General features: G+C 39.9%; 2 protein-coding genes across 6 annotated transcripts in view; one reads left to right on the forward strand and one right to left on the reverse strand.

The window, feature by feature from the left end:
• The window catches only part of BORA (BORA aurora kinase A activator), a 30,129-nt gene extending 29,869 nt beyond the window's left edge, over nucleotides 1-260 (reverse strand). For 4 of the 5 annotated variants that reach the window (XM_055244714.2, XM_055244713.2, XM_055244712.2 and 1 more), the window contains exon 1: nucleotides 3-260. In XM_055244714.2, coding sequence (XP_055100689.2) covers nucleotides 3-167 — 165 coding nt within the window. In that variant the 5' untranslated portion in view covers nucleotides 168-260. The remainder of the gene's footprint in view (nucleotides 1-2) is intronic. The other variant, XM_055244715.2, reaches the window with a different exon arrangement.
• On the forward strand, nucleotides 181-19,711 carry MZT1 (mitotic spindle organizing protein 1). Its single transcript, XM_055244722.2, has 3 exons — nucleotides 181-486; nucleotides 8,837-8,982; nucleotides 17,847-19,711. The coding sequence occupies exons 1-3, from the start codon at nucleotides 408-410 to the stop codon at nucleotides 17,868-17,870; spliced, it is 249 nt and encodes an 82-aa protein (XP_055100697.1). The 5' UTR covers nucleotides 181-407; the 3' UTR covers nucleotides 17,871-19,711.
• The last annotated feature ends 366 nt before the right edge of the window (nucleotides 19,712-20,077 follow it).

The following is a 20,077-nucleotide window of genomic DNA, read 5'->3' on the forward strand; positions in this document are numbered from 1 at the left end:
ACCGGTGCGTACAAAACGAAGCCCCCAATACCTACTCCAGGGAGCTCCCGGGGGCCAGGCCAGCTTCCCGACAGGCACTGACTCTTTAACTCCCCGCTTCCGCGCTGTGTTGGGCCAACCAGGGCACGGGGCTTGTGAGCGACTGGCCAATCGTGTCGTCCCGCCATCCGCGAACCAGCCAATCGCACGGAGGCCGCGTAGGAAATTCGAATAGCAACTCCTGGCTCCACGTTCCCCGCAGAGGAACGAGGCTCCAAATTCAAATTAACGCAGCCTCACGCCGGCGGCGAGCGCGAGGGGCGGAGCCTGCTCGGCGTGAGCCGAGACGCGCTGTGTGATTGCCCCGGAGAGAGGAAGGCGCTCCAGTTCCGGGTCAGGCCCTTCTCCCGCCTCCCTCGGCCTTAGCCATGGCAAGTAGCAGCGGTGCTGGGGCGGCGGCAGCGGCCGCGGCGGCGAATCTGAATGCGGTGCGGGAGACCATGGACGGTGAGTGTCCGTTGCACTCCTTTTACCTTGCCTGCCTTCCCAGAGCCAAGGCCCCCAGGCGGGGCTGAGCCTGTGGAGGACTTCAGGTCCTCTTCGTGCCCCAAACGCCATCTTCCAAGATCTTTGATAGGGACCTAACAGGGCCGCAGGGCTGATGGCCCTATCCCTTGAGGGTTGTTTCCGCCGCTGCGTAGTTTGTCGCGCGCGCTAGGCGTTGCGGCTTCCTAGTCAGCCGGTGGCGCACGTCGTCCCTCTCGCGCGAATGCCGCGCCCCCTCTATCCAGCGTCCCAGGTCCGCCCTACCCGACCGATCTCCTGCGGTGACGGCGCCACGCCCACCCCACACAGTACACCCATTCCCTCCTGCGCGCCGCGTCCCACCCGATTCCCGCGCGGGGCGCTTCGGGGGTCCCCAAGGTTGGGATCCCGGCGGGGACAGGGGCCAGGTGTTTGGTCACCGCTATGCCTCCTGTTCTTCGCACTTAAGTAGGCGCCTTTAATATCCTGCGAATGAACAAGTTCCCCTTTCGTCAGAATTATCCTAGTTTCCTCTTGAAGCGGGTGACGCCAGTGCCCAAGTGCTATGGTGTCACCTGTTTTCGGCCCCGGAGGCACGTGTGTGTGAAGCCTACACAAGCGTTGCAGAACACGAAATTAGTGTCTTGCGGTTATTCTCTGTCCACCCTCTAATGTCGGTTCTGCCACTTTATGCCCCTGTGGTGAGGTTGGACTAGATAGTTAAACATCATTGAGCCTGTTTAGTTTTTTTTTTTTTTTTTCTATAAAATAAAACCCTACCTCCAAGAGTTGTGAATATTTAAATAAGACAACCATGTAAAAACACATCAAAGATGATCAATTATTTTTATTTCAGATGGCCTCTCTCTTGTAGTCTTCTTTCTCTCCTTTTTACTCACATCCACCTGTATTATGAGTGTTTGACCGATGTTGTCATTTGCAGTGGGCCTAAACGTTTTCCAGGGTCTACTCACGTCAGCTTCCCTCTCTGTTAAAAGATAACCCTGTGAAATTCTCACTGCTGTATCTCTCTCTACTTCACCGTAGGCTCTTTTTTCTTTTTTGAGACAGAGTCTTGCTGTGGTTGCTCAGGCTGGAGTGCAATGGCGCAACCTCGGTGCACTGCAACCCTCCGCCTCTCGGTTCAGGCGATTCTCCTGCCTCAGCCTCCGGAGTAGCTGGGATTACAGGTGCCTGCCACCACACCCTGCTAATTTTTTGTATTTTTAGTAGAGACGGGGTTTCCCCATGTTGGCCAGGTTGGTCTCGAACTCCTGACTTTAGGTGATCCACCCGCCTCGGCCTCCCAGAATGCTAGGATTACAGGCGTGAGCCACCATGCCCGGCCTCATTTTCTTATATAGCACCTGCAGAGGGGCTGCTGGCTTTTTCTGCACTGGTTCTGGTTTTCTTTTCAAAGAATTACACTTTTAGAGCCTTTGCATCTAATTTTTCACTTGTTCAGTATCTACCTTGCTGTTTTTCTGAGAATGTTACTCTTAATATTCAGCCTATTTTTCTATCCTTTTTGCTGTATCAACACTTAATAGTTTTATTTCGTAAGTGGATTTATATATGAATATGTGTGTGTGTGTGTGTGTGTGTATATATATAAATTTACTATCTTGTATATTTCCTTGGAAAAAGAAAGAGTATAAGACCTCACTTCTAGCCTATTTTCTTATGTTAGCTGTACTTAGGTTCCTTATGTATATGGCCGCAGGATCCCATTTGAATAGAAAACTCACATTTTCTCTGGTGGAACCACTGATGTACAATTGAGAACTGATGGTTTGTGTTGGCTGCATCATCAAGATCTCTTCTGAGAAAACTTGGTGTGAAATGAAGATTATATGAGAGAGTAAGAACACGAAAAAGTGAAGTAAAACAAAAAATGAAGGAGAGGGGATGTGGTGTTACACAGTATTTAAATCAACCTGTGAGATCAAAAGTGAAATTTTCAAAACTTTTTGAATACCATTTCTCCCCTCAATGGCAGCATTTGTGAACCCCCCTTTAAGTCATATGAATTGCAGAACTCTTGGCTACATTTGCATTTTGATCATGAAATGAAAGCCTTTTGTTAAAGACATGGGAGGAAGCAGGCTGACTTTCTATTAATAAATTATCTGTGCACCTCACTCTGAAAATAACTGTCTCTGCCTATTTAGAATAAGGTCTGCATGAGATATCTGCTTTCATCCTTATATCCCTAAAATTCTACATGCTTAAAATAGTCATGCCTTTTCAACAACACCCCCCCAACCCACTGTGTATGATTGCCTCCTTTGCTTTTCAACTTTTTGATATGTTAGGTACTCTCTATTGATTGCTTTTTATACTTTAATTTTTATTTTCCTCTAAAATCATCCTGTGCATCTGAATTTTAATTTTGATAATTATTCCTTATGAGAGGCTTTATCATAGCACTATTTTTTTTTTTTTTTTTTTGAGACTGAGTCTGGCTGGAGTGCAGCAGCGCGATCTTGGCTCACTGCCACCTCCGCCTCCCAGGTTCAAGCTGGGGATGGGAACCAATTCGCCTGCATCGGCCTCTGGAGTAACTGGGATTATAGGCACCCACCACCATGCTCAGCTAATTTTTGTATTTTTAGTAGAGACAGGATTTCACCATGTTGGCCAGGCTGGTCTCGAACTCCTGACCTCAGGTGATCCACCCGCCTCAGTCTCCCAAAGTGCTGGGATTATAGGCGTGAGCATATACATATATATATATGTAGTAGTAAGCGCGGGTGCCTGTAATCCCAGCTACTCGGGAGGCTGAGGCAGGAGAATCGCTTGAACCTGGGAGGCGAAGGTTGTCGTGAGCCGAGATTGTGCCACTGCACTGCAGACTGGGTGACAGAGGTAGACTCCATCTCAAAAAAAAAAGGAACACATAGAGAAAGGAGTTAAGAGAATCTATGGTATATAGATTCCATTTGACTAGCACTGCAAGGCAGTGCCAGCGAAACAGTCCATGCTACCACCATCAATCCAGTTGCACATTTGAGAAAGAAATCTAGAAGTCAGTCTTGCTTTCTCACCTCCTCTGCCTCCTGTTCTTCACTAAGCCCTTTCAATTCTTGACTCATTTCAGGTTGGCTAAATATCTCCTGTTCATACTGTTCACCAGTCTTTTATCAAAATTGTGATATAACTGGACTTTTTAAAGATTCATTTGATACTCAGCCAAAAAGTCCTTAAAATGCAAATTTGATTTTTTTATGTTCCTATTTTATATCATCCAGTAGCTTTCCACAGTTCTAAGATCTTCATTAGGACTTACCTCTTATTTTATACCCACTCACCCCGTTAATTACATTGCCTTCACAATAGCAGTTCGGGTCTGTGAATTTACCAAGTTCCCTCTAGTGTAGGAACCATCACACAAGCTGTTTTCTTTGCTCTCACCCATCACCCTTCCTCCTGCCTCTGTATTAGTCTGGTTGATTTCTACTCACTTTTGATGTCTACGTGTAATTGTCACTTCTTCAGACAAGTCTTTGCTAAACACTGTGTCCTTCCAAACTTGGTAAGATGCCCTTGTAATTTGTTTCAGAAGTATTCCACTCTTTCTTTATTTTACTTATATCTGGAATCAGTTATTACTTTAATATCTCTCTCTCCTCCTGGACTAATATCTGTGAGGATTGGGGCCATATATACCTTGTTCATAACTGTATTTGCAGCAGTAGCATAAGAGGCACAAAATACATATAGTTACAGGTTGATTGTCCCTCATCCAAAAACCTTGGGACCATGTTTTGGATTTCAGATTTTTTTTTTTTAATATTTTCACATACATAATGAGATACCTTGGGGATGCGACCCAAGTCCAAACACAGAATTCATGTATGTTTTATATATACCTTATACACATAGCCTGAAGGTAATTTTGTTTTTTTTCCCTCAGGGATGCTGAATGAACTGTATTGTGCACCTGCATTTTGACTTTGATCCATTATATGAGGTGTGGAATTTTCCACTATGGTGTTATGTCAGTACTTAATAAGTTTTGGATTTTGGAGCATTTCACATTTCAGATTTTGGGATTAGGAGCGTTCAACCTATACTGATCATATGGTAGGCACTAAAGAAATAGTTTTTGATTACAGGCAATTTGTGAAAATAGGAAGTGAAAATAGGTATCCATTTGAAAAGAAGGCTTAAAGAAGAAACTAGAAATGAGATGGACTAAGAAAACAGCATTGAGTTATATGAAGGGAGGATAAAAGGCAGAGGAGAAAAGCAAGAACAAAGGCATGAAGTCAGGAATAAGCATAGCCTTTATACGTGGGGGGGTCTACCATGAAGAGAACAAACTGGAAACTGGAGAGAGAAGGGAGAGAATCAACTGAAAAACTGTTAGAAGCATCATAGAATTCATCAAGGTGACTGGTGATTAAAAAATTTGATATGTAGTGTTCCAGTATACTGATGGTAACCACTTAGAATGTACAAGGGCTAAGTAGAATCCATTTATGAAGACAGTCAAAAATAAAGTGAAGATTCAATATGGTAGACTGAGCACTTGCTGAAACTCTAAGCATATAAAAAATAGGAAATAGTAACAAAATATAATTATCAGGATAGACCTTTCAAAAGCAAGAAGGGAAGTCTCCATTGATTAGGAAGAGAGAGGTTTCCCCCCAAAAGAAAGGAGCAGATGGGAACCACAGCAGAGGATTGTCGGGAATAGAACCTGACAAAGCATGCTACCCTGCCTCACTGAAGTTGGGAGTCAGAAATGTGCCATTTGTCACAGCCAGAGATTGAGAAGCACCATCCATGTGATTTTTGGATCTGGACGAAAAATACTACAAGGCCTGATCTAGAGGCCCAAGGCTAGGGTACGGCTTCCTATCTTAGAATGGGCCACCAGTCCAGGACACCGAAAATAAATCTATGGAAGATGAGTTTTCAGCCAAGAATGACAAAGCACCTAAGGTAGATGAAAAACATGAGCAACTAACATGGAAAATGAAAAAGAGGGCAGGGAAAGTGGTAGTAACAGGGAACTCTTTTTTTATTGAGCCCTACCATATGCCAACCACCATTCCAAAGGACTGCAAGGCAGTGTCAGCAAAACAAATGGATACCATTCTAAGTGTATCCTTCAATTCTCACACTAATCCTTTAAAATAGGTACTCTTATCTTATTCTCACTTTCGAGAATGGTGAAATAAGGCACAGAGAGAGTAACTTGCCTACTAAATACTACAGCTAGAATTTGAACACAGGTAGTTTGGCTCTAGAGATCACACTCCTAACCACCGTCTTTTGCTGCTTGCTTATACTGCAAGAAATAGAGATAATAGAGCAATCTCAAGTACAGTTTAAGAATATAGCCTTAAATAGATGAAGGCAGGAACAACAGCTGTGAAATTAGTCACTATAAATAAGCATTTAGTTATAAAACAAGTGATTATGGGGAGAAATTAGAAATCTTGAAAGCTATTGAAATAAAGTTGAAATAAATTCAGCAGATGATATGAATAACAGGCTGGATACAGCTGAAGAGCAAAGTATCAGTAAATTGGATTATCAAAACTGAAGAAATGAAAATGGGAAGAGCTGTCATCTTCCAGCCAAGATGGAGTAACAGAGATTAGATTTTTGCTTCTACTTGAAACAACCAAGAAAACTCAGGTAAAGCATACAGAACAATGGTTTTCAAGACACTGGACATCAAGCATCAGAGTACAGTGATCCCTTAGAGACAGGAAACAAGCAAAGTGAGTTCTTGGGTTGCCCCCAGCTCACTGCCTTCAGAGAGTTCCAGGCCTCAGTATAGCAGGGAGAACTGAGGCGGAACCCAGTAGACACACTGAAGTGAGTAGGAGGAGTTTAGAAGACCTGGGAGACCAAGGCAGGTAGAGTTTGAATAACAGTACCTGAGAGGGGAGAACTGCACAGAAAGAATGCTGGAGATCTGTGGAAGTGTCCCCTGTAAGTATTCAGAGCATTGATTAGCAGATGTGTGAGAAAAGTACTCAGAAAGCTGGGAGGGAACCATCTAGAAGGATTAGAGTGAACCGTGCACCATGCTTACACAGGGCTGAGGATAGTGCCTGTAACTACCGGCCAGAATGGAAATTTTGTAATTCATGAGACATTGGATACAGTACTTAGAATTCTTACCTCAGTCGTAAGGGGAATAATTAGTCCTACGCTAAACAGGGCTCTGGTCCTGCCTAACAGATCTAAGAAGTAATACCCGAAAGGATCAAACCATTTCCAGATAACGGTATCTCATTATAAAGCTCAAGAATATAGAAATGTAAAAATAGCCGGTACCTAAGTAAAATTCTAAGTACATGGCATCCAATCAAAGATTACCAGGTATGCAAGGCAGAACAGTATGACCCATGATGTGAAAAATTCAGTCAATTGTAACGAACACCCCCCCGATGACACAGATGTTAGAATTAGCAGACAAGGGCATCAGAACTGTACTCCATATCTCCAAAAAGTTTAGTAGAGGCATGGAAGACATTTTTTTTTTTAAGACTCAAATTGAACTGCTTTTTTTGTCTGTTTGTTTTATCTTTTGAGACAGAGTTTTGCTCTTGTTGCCCAGGCTGGAGTGCAATGGCGCAATCTCGGCTCACCACAACCTTTACTTCCCGGGTTCAAGCAATTCTCCTGCCTCAGTCTCCCAAGTAGCTGGGATTACAGGCATGTGCCTCCTTGCCTGGCTAATTTTGTATTTTTAGTAGAGACGGGGTTTCTCCATGTTGGTCAGGCTGGTCTCAAACTCCCGACCTCAGGTGATCTGCCTACCTTGCTCTCCCAAAGTATTGGGATTACAGGCGTGAGCCACTGCGCCTGGCTCAAATTGAACTTTTAGGGATGAAAGTGAATATCTGATATGGAAAAAATGGGAGGGATGTATCTCATGAGCATGATAAATACTATAAGAATTTTCAGAAAGACTTAAATTAATGGGTGACTAAATATTGATAACGTGTCCATTCTTCCCAAAATAATATGTAGTTTTTATACAGTTAATCAGAATCCAGTTGCAATTTGTTTTTAGAATTGATGAAAAATTTTCAGTTCATCCAAAGAATAAAAGGGCTTATATAAATGAAAGATGGCAACGGAATGTTTACCCTACTACATGCAATATAAAGTTAGAAATTAAATGGTTGCCCTTACAAAAGATAGACATGTAACAAATTTGTAAGTATATGGGAATTTACTATGAATAAAGGTGGCATCTCAACTGGGTGGGGAAAACTTAGGTCATTCAATAAATTTTACTGGGGCAACTGGCTGATTTCTGGGAGGAAAAGTTAGATCCTATTTTCCACCCAAACTCCAGGGAGATAAATACTTATGGGGGGTATTGGGAAATAAACTTTTAAAGTGCTGGAAAAGAATACTGGTGGATATAATCTTTTCATGGGGAATAACTTTCTAAGCATAATGCCAAGGGGAAATGATATAGGAAACAATAGATAATATGTTGACAGTTGACTTAAAATATTCTAAATACTCTCTGCGAAGCAATCACAAAACAAAATTCAATGGAACCGGTGTACTTACAACCTGTAATGGAAGTGATTCTGAAAATCACTTTGGAAACCAAGTTTCTCTGTTTGTGCTTCTCATGTTAAAGACAAAGAGTTCTATCAACTACAATAAAATGCAGTACTATACAAATGAAGTTTAAAAAATATAAGGTTTCATTTTTATTATTAGATTCAACAGACACGATTACGCTGTCAAATTGTTATAAAAGTTTCTAAACACTTTTAAAGCCTTAAATATGTACATTACCTTTTTTTGACTATTGTATGTCAATTCAGCAAATTAAATATGTATATTACTGACTGAGCAGTTCTACTTCTAGAAATTTATCCTAATGAAATAAAATTTAGTATGTACAGATTCTTATCAATATTATTTTAATGAGAGAAACATGAGAGCAGCCTAACTTTTAAAGTAACAGAGTAGTTAAGTATAGTGTTTCCATAAAATGGAATAATATATGACTAAACTGCATTTTAAAAGAATACTAAAAAATAAGCAAGTGTTCAGAATTATCCTAAGTATGGTGGATACATGTTAGATATTAAACGAGTGCTAGAATATATAGCAAGATGTAAAAGGCAGTTATGTGAAGGGCAGGTGTAAGTTTATGTTTAAGTTTCTAAAACTAAGTAAAGGCAAGAAAGTATTACATGCAGATTTCCAAAACCTGGGATGCTGTGCTAATTCCTTGGTATTGTGCAGTGATATATAAATTGATGAAAGTACTATATGCATATTTTTAAATGCTGTAAACCTTTTTTTAAGTTTTTTTTTTTGTATCTTTTTTCAGTTCTGCTTGAGATTTCAAGAATTTTGAATACTGGCTTAGATATGGAAACTCTGTCTATTTGTGTACGGCTTTGTGAACAAGGAATTAACCCAGAAGCTTTATCATCGGTTATTAAGGAGCTTCGCAAGGCTACTGAAGCACTAAAGGTTGGAGATTCCTATTAGTTCATTCTAAATAAAGATGCTTTTATTTAGAAAAATGATTAATGATGAAGTTCTGGGAAACATCCGGGTTAAACAAGGTTAAACTAACATCCAACACCACCAAAAGACCAGGAGCTTAATAGTGTATGTTCATATCATAAAAATTACTACTACCAGGCCAGGTGCAGTGGCTCACACCTGTAATCCCAGCACTTTGGAAGGTTGAGGTGGGCGGATCACGAGGTCAGGAGATCGAAACCATCCTGGCTAACACAGTAAAGCCCCATTCTCTGCTAAAAATACAAAAAAATTAGCCGGGCATGGTGGTGGGCACCTGTAGTCCCAGCTACTGGGGAGGCTAAGGCAGGAGAATGGCGTGAACCCGGGAGGCGGAGCTTGCAGTGAGCCAAGATGGTGACACTGCACTCCAGACTGGGTGACAGAGCGAGACTCTGTCTCAAAAAACAAAAAGAAAAATTACTACTACCATGGACCATGTTATGTTTTCCCAGAAGTCTCTGTTTTTAGAATTGTGCTATTTGGTGAGTAAAATTGTGCCTGCTCCAGAAGAGGCATGTTCAGGTCCTAACGCCTGGTCCCAATGAATATGACCTTATTTGGAAATAATGCCTTTGCAGATATAATCAAATTAAGATGAGGTCATCCTGGATTAGGGTAGATCCTAACCCAATAATTGGTGGGCTTGTAAGACAAGAGAAATTTGGACACAAATAGCCAAGGAAAGTTAAGGATTTTCTGTGGCCACAAGAAGCTAGAAAGAGGCAAGGAAGGATATTCCCCTAGAGCTGTCAGAGAGCATGACCCAGCTAATGCTTTGGTTAAATATGTATAATATGTATGGATTTGTGGCCTTCAAACTGTAAATAAATTTTTGTTGTTTTAACCCACCTAATATGTGGTTACTTTATTATGGCAGTCCCAGAAATCTGTTACAGATTTTCATACTGGGAAGTGGAGTGTTGCTGTAACAAATACTTAAAAGTGAGGATGTGGCTTTGGAATTGGGAATTGGATAGAGACTGGAAAGTTTTAAGGTGCTTGATAGAAAAATACTAGATTTCCTTGAAGAGGAACTGTTTGTAGAACTGTGAATGTTGAGGCAATTCTGGTGAGGGCTCAGAAAGAAGAGAAGAGAACTGTAGAGAAAGCTTCAGGGTTTTTTTGAGACTAACGTTAGGATCAGAATGTTGCTAGAAATATAAATGTTAAAAGCACTTTTAGTGAAGACCCAGATGGAAATGGGGAACATTTATTGGACACTAAAAGAAAGGTGATCTTTGTTAGAAAGTGACAGAATGGGCCAGGCACAGTGGCTTATGCCTGTAATCCCAACACTATGGGACGCCAAGGTGGGTGGATCACCTGATGTCAGGAGTTCAAAACCAGCCTGACCAACATAATGAAACTCCATCTCTACTAAAAATACAAAATTAGCCAGGCGTGGTGGCACATGTCTGTAATCCCAGCTACTTGGGTGGCTGAGGCAGGAGAATCGCTTGAGCCCAGGAGGCAGAGGTTGCAGTGAGCCAAGATTGCGATATTGTACTCCAGCCTGGGCAACAAGAGCAAAACTCCATCTCAAAAAAAAAAAAAAAAAAAGTGACAAGTTGTGGCTGAATTATGTTCTACTGTTGGAAGGAGAATAGAATATGTAAGCAATGAACTTGGATATTTCATTGAGGAAATTTCCAAGCAAATTGTGGAAGGTGTAGCCTGATTTCTTTTTGCTGCTTAATAATGTGACACAAATGAGCAATTGAGTAAGGACCTGCTAAGAGAAAAGGAACTAGCATTTGAGAATTTAGAAAATTCTCAGCCTCTCTGAATAACATGTTCTGGAGACAGGGCTAAGAGTGTGGTTAGACTTTTGTGAAGACATTAGGTGTGTGATAGAGCCAGTCAACCATCTCAGCACAAACACTGCCAGCTTGGACAGGATGAAGTGAAAGAAGGCTGTCAGATTACTGGGATTCTTTAGACAGGAAACTGGCTGATAGAGCTGCTCAGCTGAGGGCCCATGTGTTATCCTTCAAGAAAAGGAAAAAGTGACTCCAAGAGTGCTTCAGAGACCAGGGGACTGCTGCTGCCACCAGGCTCCCAGAGGGCCACCTTTTTTCAAATTCAAATTAACCACCTTTTAATTGCTCAGATTGGCAACTAAAAACATGTCCTATTCTCTCTTCCACAGACTTTCTGATTTAAAAGCTTGTGATTTTATTTCCCTTTTTATATAGCACTAACTCACTTTGAATACTGAAACTTTTAAGTTAGTTCATCTTAAAACTTGTCCAAAACATGGGCTCACAGAGACGGTCAATGGGGGAAAAAACAAACAAACAAATAAAACTTTCTGATACCTGATACAAAGTGACTTCTCTTTTTTCTTATCTTTAAGAAAACAACTATTTAAAACATGCAATTTACATATCTTTCAGATTATTTTCCAATGAGTTCTTATTCTTTAGGTTTGTTTTTCTGCTTTTTAAAATCTCTTGATTATTAAATCTAACTAAAAAGGGTAAACCACATTCGTAGAGGTAAAATGTATCATAAAGACAATATCCATGCAACCATCACTGCCAGCACCAGATAATCTCCGTTCTGCCCCCTCCCCAGTCACTAACCCCTCCCTCTTGCTCTCCCCTCCAGTAACTACTATCCTCACTTTTATGGTAGACTCTGTATTAGTCGATTCTTGAATTGATATAAAGAAATACCTGCCGGGCATGGTAGCTCAAGCCAGTAATCCCAGTACTTTGGGAGGCTGAGGTGGGCAGAGCACTTGAAGTCAGGAGTTCAAGACCAGCATGGCCAACATAGTGAAACCCATCTCTACTAAAAATACAAAAATTAGCCAGGCATTATGGCAGGCACCTGTAATCCCAGCTGCTCGGGAGGCTGAGGCAAGAGAATCACTTGAACCCAAGAGGTGGAGGTGGCAGTGAGCCAAGATTCACACCACTGTACTCCAGCCTGGGTGACAGAGGAAGACTTCCTCTTAAAAAAAACAAAAACAAAAAAACCTGAGACCAGATAATTTGTAAAGAAAAGAGGTTTAATTGGCTCATAGTTCTGCAGGCTGTATAGAAAGCATAGTGGCATCTGCTTCTGGGGAGGTTTCAGGAAGGTTACAATCATTATGGAAAGCAAAGGGGGAGAAGGCACGTCACATGGCAAAAGCAGGAGCAAGAGAGGGAGAGAGTGAGGTGCCACACAGTTTTATGTAACCATAACTTTTAAGAATTCACTCACTTTAGCGAGTACAGCACCAAGAGGGTGGTGCTAAACCATTCATGACGGATCTGCCCCCATGATTCAGTCAACTCCCACCAGGCCCCACCTCCAACATTGGAGATTACATTTCAAGGTGAAATTTGGGTGGGGATGCACATCCAAACTATCATTCCCTTGCTGGCCCTTCCCAGATCTCGTGTGTTCTTCTCACATTGCAACATACAATCATGCCTTCCTAACAGTCCCCCAAAGTCTTAACTCATTTCAGCAATAACTCAAAAGTCCAAAGTTCTGAGACAAGGCAAGTCCCTTCCACCTATGAGCCTGTAAAATCTAAAACAAGTTGTTTACTTCCAAGACACAATGGGATTATAGACATTGGGTAAACATTCCCATCCCAAAAGGGATAAATCAGCCAAATGAAAGAGGCTACAGGCCCCAAACAAGTTCCAAACCCAGCAGGGTAGTCATTAAATCTTAAAGCTCCAAAACAATCTCCTGTGACTCTGTGTCCCACATGCAGGACACACTGGTGGGAGGGGTATGCTCCCAAGGCCTTGAGCAGCTCTGCCCCTGTGGCTTTACAGGGTTAAGCCCCCATGGCTGCTCTCATGGGCTGGCATTGTTGAGTGTCTGCAGCTTTTCAAGGCTCAGGGTACAAGCTGTCAGTGGATCTACCATTCTGGGGTTGGAGAACAGTGGCCCTCTTCTCACAGCTCCATTAGGTAGTGCCCCAGTGAGGACTTTGTGTGGGGGCTCCAACCCCATATTTCCCCTCTGCACTACCCTAGTAGAGGTTCTCCATGAGGGCTCCACCCCTGAAGCAGGCTTCTGCCTAGATACCCAGGCTTTTCCATATATCCTCTGAAATCTAGGTGGAGGCTGCCAAGCCTCAGCCTTTGTACTCTGTGTACCCACAGGCTTGACACCACATGAAAGTCACCAAGGCTTGGTGTCCCAAGCTATACCTGGGCCACTTTGAGTCATGGCTGGAGCCAGAGTGGCTGGGATGCAAGGAGCAATGTCCCAAGGCTGTGGAGGGCTTCAGAGCCCTGAGCCTGGCCCATAAAACCATTCTATCCTAGGCATCAGGGCCTGTAATGGGAAGGGCTGCCTCTTAGATCTCTGAAATGTTGTCTAGGCCTTTTACCCATTGTCTTGGCTATCAGCACTTGCCTCCTATTTAGATTCGGAAATTTCTCTAGCAAGTGGTTGCTTTGCAGCCCCCTTGCATTCTCCTGAAAATGGGCGTTTCTTTTCTACCACATGGACAGGTTGCACATTTTCTAAACTTTTATGCTCTGCCTCCCCTTCAAGTATAAGTTCCAGCCTTAGGTTTTTTCTTTGCTCATGCATCTGAGCATATGCTGTTAGAAGGAGCCATGCAACATGTTGAACACTTTACTGCTTAGAAATTTCTTCCACCAGATACCCTAAATCACTCTCAAGTCCAAACTTCCACAGTTCCCTAGGACATGGACACAATGCAGCCAAGTTATTTGCTAAAGCATAACATGCATGATCTTTGCTCCAGGTCCTGATCCTAGGCTTGGAGCCTGTCATGGGAAGGGCCACGTCTTAGATCTCTGAAATGTTGTCTAGGCCTTTTACCCATTATCTTGGCTATCAGCACTTCTCTCCTATTTAGATATGGAAGTTTCTTTTTTAACTCAAACCTATGGCTTTCATATGGCAGAAAGAAAAATAACTGAATAACAAGAATAGCTAATATTTATATGAATACTTTTTTCATGCCAGACCGTATGTTCTACAGGCTTTACTGGCATTATTTCCTCTATCATTATAACAGTGATAACTACTACAGTTTGAGCATTCCAAATCTGAAAATCCAACGTGTTCCAAAATCTGAAATACTTTCGAGTACCAACATGACACTCAAAGGAAATCCTCATTGGAACATTTCAGATTTTCTAATTAGGGATGTTCAGTCAGCAAGTACAGTCAGTCCTCTGTATTTGTGGGTTCTGCATCCATGGATTCAACCAGCTGTGGATCAAAAATATTTGGGGAACAGGGGAAAGGATGGTTGTGTCTGTACTAAAAATGTACAGACTTTTTTTCTTCTCATGATTCCCTAAACAATACAGGATAACAACTATTTACATAGCGTTTACATTGTGTTAGGTATCACAATGAATCCAGAGATGATGTAAAGTATATGGGAGGATACGGGTAGGTTATATGCAAATACTGTACCCTTTTATATAAGGCATTTGAGCATCTGTGGACTTCAGTATCTGTGAGGTGGGGGAGATAGGGAGTCCTGGAACTAACAATTCACCATGGATACCAAGGGACAACGTTAATACAAATTTTCCAAAATTTTAGGACATCTGAAATCAGAAACAGTTCTGGTCCCAAGCATTTCTGACAAGGGATACTTATCCTATGCTACTATTAGTAGTTTACTGCTAAGGAAACTGAAGCTTATGGTGACTAATTTACTTACCTCAAGAACTTTACAGCTAGTGATTGACCTGAGATTTGAACTTGGGCTCTCTCACTTCAGAGTTGTTTACTTAACTACTAAGTTTTCTCCTCCAGTAAAATCTCAAGAATACCTGAGCCAGCAGTTTAGGAAAAGATGAAGTCGTTATTAGAAACAAGAGTCCTTGGGCTTTAGCATGGGCACATTCCCTGACTTAATATTATCTAATAACTCTTTTAATAAAAATGAAGAGTATTATAGTATTTTATCAGTGTATTTCCGAAATTTTTGAGGGAAAGATTTATTTAGTACACATCTGCCACAACTGCAAGAGTTTTTATTTTACTGTGCTTGAATTTGAAAGGGAATTAACAGAATAGGAAGATATTTTTGTTTTGTACTACAGTTTGAGTGCATATAAGAGAACCAGAGTCAAATAAACCTAGCTGAGGCAGGTGACTGACAAGTGCTTTGGCATAGCATTTTCTTAGGCAAAATATAAGCTACGATATTAGGATAGGCAGTTCAGAAATGCCAATTTAACATAGCTTTTTCAGCTTTTAGCATACTAGTTATTCTGCATCCAGTGGGTCATAGTGAGATGTGGGAGGTAAAATCAGTAATTAAGATACACAGAATCAGAAAGTGTTTACTATTTGAATGGAAAATCTGTCTCTCACATACACGAAGCCTCTTAAAATGCATTTCCCCTATGATCTAGAAACAGTATACCAGCATCTCATTAAAACTAGGGTGTTTCAGCTAGGTGTGCTGGCTCACGCCTGTAATACCAGCATTTTGGGAGGCCAAAGCAGAAGGATCACTTCAGGCCAGGAGTTTAAGACTGCCTTGGGCAACATAGCGAGACCCCATCTCTACAAAACATTTATTTTAATTAGCTAGGTATGGTGGTACACACCTGTAGTTCTGGTTATTCAGGAGGATGGCCTGAGCTCAGGCATTTGAGGCTGCAGTAAGCTGTGATTGTGCCACTGCACTCCAGCTTGGGCAACAGAGTGAAAACAACAACAGCAACAACTAGAGAGTTTCTAGCAAACAAGCGTTTATTAGAACTTGTTTTTTTGAAGTAATTTACATAATCTGTATAATTTTTATGAAAGTAATGCATCCTTATACTTTTAAGATATTTAATTCAGAAAATACAAAAAATTAAAAAAAAAATCACTCAAGATTACCAAAGAGATAACCTGCAATAATGTTTGGTGAACATCATTCCAGATAGTATCATGGTATTTTAAAAATAAAAGTGTTAGACTAGGCCGGGCGCGGTGGCTCACGCTTGTAATCCCAGCACTTTGGGAGGCCGAGGCGGGTGGATCACGAGGTCAGGAGATCGAGACCACGGTGAAACCCCGTCTCTACTAAAAATACAAAAAAATTAGCCGGGCGTAGTGGCGGGCGCCTGTAGTCCCAGCTACTCGGAGAGGCTGAGGCAGGAGAATGGCGTGAACCCGGGAGGCCGAGCTTGCAGTGAGCCGAGAGGGCGCCACTGCACTCCAGCCTGGGCGACAGAGCGAGACTCCGTCTCAAAAAAAAAAAAAAAAAAAAAAAAGTGTTAGACTTGATTTCAGTGAATTGAAAAAGAATAACTCATCAGTTTGCCTCTCCCTAGATTATAAAGTCTTGTTCTCTGTTGTTGCCATTTGGGACAGAGTTGGGGAGCTGGTGGGTTTAGAGATACACTGAGCCACATCTGCCTTTCCTTGACCAACCTTTTATTGGCTTTACAAGCGTAAGGTTCTTCTCCTTGCCTTGTGTGGTTGCTGCTCATGAATTTTTTTCTCTCTCATTTTTTTTTTTGTTAATTTCTTTCAGTTTTAAAATTAAGATAAAGAGAAATTGTTCCTGCTGTGTTCTATCTTTATCTAGAATTCCTGGTATTTAGAATTTAACTGTATGGTATTTATTGTCTCTTTTTTGGAATATGTAGAATAACAAATCAAGCGTATCTTGAAATGTTGCAAAAAACTGTTGGTCTGAGACATTACTTTTTTCTTTTGCTCTTTGGTTGGCTATTTAGAAAATAGTAACTATTTTTTGTGAACTTTTTTGCTTTTTACTTTCACAGATTTGTATATTGATGTGGTCTAAGTCATTTATAGTAAAAGTAGCTAGCTACGTATCTCCCTAATTACATAAGTTACTCAACAGCAATAAATAGGCCACCTTATATACATCTCCCACAGCATAAATAGGACTGTTAATTAAGTGCATTTTATTAGTGATTCTTTATTGACATTGAATTTTTATATTATCTCCTTAGTTCTAGGATTTATGTGTAAGCAGTCATCTACATATTGTAATTTGAGAAGTTCTGAGCAAAACCTACTTTCCTATATCTTCTATTTTAGTACCCCAGTGTCTTAAGTTATACCATTATGGTGGAGTCCTGTGGACTAAACCTTGCTCTTTCTCTTACAGATGTTCTGTACTGTTACTAATACTTTAGTGTAAATCTGCGATATGTCCCTGTGTAGGTAGGTCTTATAAAAAGGAGTTAGAAAGGTAAATGAATTAAAATACTAATACGTATTTCTAAAATTAAACTTATTTAAAATTATATCTTTTTATATTGACATTAAGAAATTTGTTAGGTAGGATAATAGTATGGTGATTTGTTTAAGTCTCTAGAAATAATGTATCAAAGCATTTATTGATGATATGGTATCTTGGAATTTCTTCAGAATCACCTGGGAAAGAATAGTAGTTAGGGATGTAGATGAGACAGGATTAGATAAGATGTTCATTATTCATCTTTTGCTCTTGTTCTCTCTGCCTTGTAGCATGAAAGGTCTTTTTCATTCTTAATCCCTATTACTAGAATAAAACACACAGAAACAGACAAACTAATGAAGTCTGTGGGAACAGGTCTGCCATAGGTTAATGTTTCAAGTAGCAGTATGTTTTTTGTGCTCTTAACTATTATTTTAGGTGATATAACTATTTTCCACTGTTAGCCTGTGGACTGTTAACTGTATGTTCAAAAGGTAGTCCTGAAAAGCACTGCATTACTGTGATAAAAGTGGTTCTGTTTTATGGGGAATAGTTGTTTGTTAATGACAGTGCAGTATTGACAAATTTATCTTCATGATGCCTCTTTTTCCAGGGTTTTATTGTAGTGAATCTTACTTTCTTGTTCTAGGCTGCTGAAAATATGACAAGCTGACTTTCTGGAGAAATTCTGATGAGATGTGTCAAGCTCTGCAAGAGGATTTGAAGATTGCATTGTAGTTGAGAATGTACAATGAAATTACTGCATGCAGCAGTGTAGAAAAATTTTCCTTTTTAAAAGACTTATAAAACCATAGCTTTATAAATCAGTGGAAAGTGGCTTACAGAGAGAACTATCAGATGTGTTTACATCACATCTTATTCACTTTTTTTAATGGCTCTAATGCTTTGGCATTGCTATGTTCATATTTATGTGTTCCTTATTTATATCTCTGATAGCTTTAATTTTCTAAGCAGTCTGTCTATCAGATGTGCACATCTGCTGTGCCAGGTTGAAGTATAGTGAAACCCATCAGTAGTTATGGCTTGTTGACATTTCCATTATAAACTTTAATTTTGAATTGTTTATGCATTATAACTGTGGATTTATATTGTATTGGGCTGAAAGTTGACAGGATTTCAGCCACCATTTGTGAATTTTGATTTAGATTCATTATGTATGTCAGAATCTTGTTTTTCAAAATAAGAGCATGGAAAACATTTCTTGTAATCTGCTCTTGCACAAAGAATATTTAGTTTTTTAAACAGTTTGTTGGGCAGCTAATAGTGTGAACCAGGTCATTTTTGTATTGAGTAAAAAATCAAACTTTGAGAAACTTGGATTTTAAAAGTAATGACAATGCTTAGGTTAGTATTATTTGTAATTTGAATCATTTACATCTAATAAGAATGTTAGTTGAGAATGTTTTCTTAAAGTTTTATATCCTATAGAGTAAAAAAAATTTGTAAAATCAAACAGCAAACACGCAAAATTCCTATTTACTTTTATTACATAAAAGTAATTTTAGTGCTTACCTAATAAATCTTGAATGGTTATTTAATACGTTATTAGATGGGTGATGTGTTTCAAAAGATACTTGCTATTTTTTGAAGAAATAAGCATTTCCAGTCATTAAACAAAACTAAACAATCAAATGTTCTATATTAGGAATCTTAAGTATGGCTTTTTTTTTAAAAAACCTTCTTAACATCTTGATATCAAGGATTATAAGTATGGCTTTTCAGAATTGTTTTGTTTGTCATTATTTTTGCCTTTAAAATTTTAACTCATCAAAGTGAAGATTCAAAAATAAATTTTAGAAAATGTAGAATAGTATTGATTCTGTTCCTGTCATAGAATCTCAGTGCAGTTTTTTTTGCAAAACTAATACAGATTTCATCTGATTTTATTATTTCTTAAATTTTAGATTTTATTGGGTACCATTTATATGATTGTACAAGCATTCACTCTTTAGTAGCATATTTTGTTTTTCAGACAAGCTGAAGTGGTTTTATTAAGATTTACTAATATTTAAATAGCAACCTTCTCTGCTTTTTTTTTTTTTTTTAATTTTGACCATTTTGACTTTTTAAATGCCTGGCATCTTTACCAAGGAAACTGGAAGATCTGTTACTGGTAGAACAGGTTGAGGAGACAGTAGGAATTTGTAAAAAGTCATCTGATTGATAATAAACACTACAAATACTATGTGTTATTTATAAAATCATAAAGAACACTTTTGTCAAACTCCAAAATCTGTATATACTTCCAGGCCATAAGAGTTGATAGTATTATTTATGACTTTGTAGATTAAGTTATTTATGTATGAAACAAAGCGGGAAAATATATTGAGAAGCGATCGTGTTTACAGAGGACTTCTTTAATGTGTCACATTTTTAAAATGTAAACATTTTTAATGCATACTTAAGTAATATTTAAGAAACTAAACAAAATAATGATACGATTGCAGTGTTGTGCTTGTTGTCAGTGACAGAAATAAAACCATTTTGGTGGTACTGGCCTGTACTTTTGTTTTAATATAGCCTTTTGTTAATTCAACTTGTGTTTCTATAGGGCAAAAGATACAGAACATAGAATTTACCATTTTAACCTTTTTTTTTTTTGAGATGGAGTCTCACTCTGTCACCCAGGCTGGAGTGCATTGGCATGATCTTGGCTCACTGCAGCCTCCGCCTCCTGGGTTCAAATGATTCTCCTGCCTCCACCTCCCGAGTAGCTGGGATTACAGGCACCTGCCACCATACCTGGCTAATTTTTTGTATTTTTAGTAGAGGCGGGGTTTCACCATGTTGGCCAGGCTGGTCTCAAACTCCTGACCTCAGGTGATCTGCCTGCCTCAGCCTCCCAAAGTGCTGGGATTA

This window comes from Symphalangus syndactylus, chromosome 15, assembly GCF_028878055.3.
Source record: "Symphalangus syndactylus isolate Jambi chromosome 15, NHGRI_mSymSyn1-v2.1_pri, whole genome shotgun sequence".
In the NCBI taxonomy this organism is placed as follows: domain Eukaryota; kingdom Metazoa; phylum Chordata; class Mammalia; order Primates; family Hylobatidae; genus Symphalangus; species Symphalangus syndactylus.

Excerpts from the sequence above, each read along its gene's own strand:
- MZT1 (XM_055244722.2), top strand. The coding sequence starts at position 408 with ATGGCAAGTAGCAGCGGTGCTGGGGCGGCGGCAGCGGCCGCGGCGGCG. Across the intron at positions 487-8,836 it reads GGTGCGGGAGACCATGGACG|TTCTGCTTGAGATTTCAAGA; the intron begins GTGAGTGTCCGT and ends ATCTTTTTTCAG. Across the intron at positions 8,983-17,846 it reads AGGCTACTGAAGCACTAAAG|GCTGCTGAAAATATGACAAG; the intron begins GTTGGAGATTCC and ends TTCTTGTTCTAG.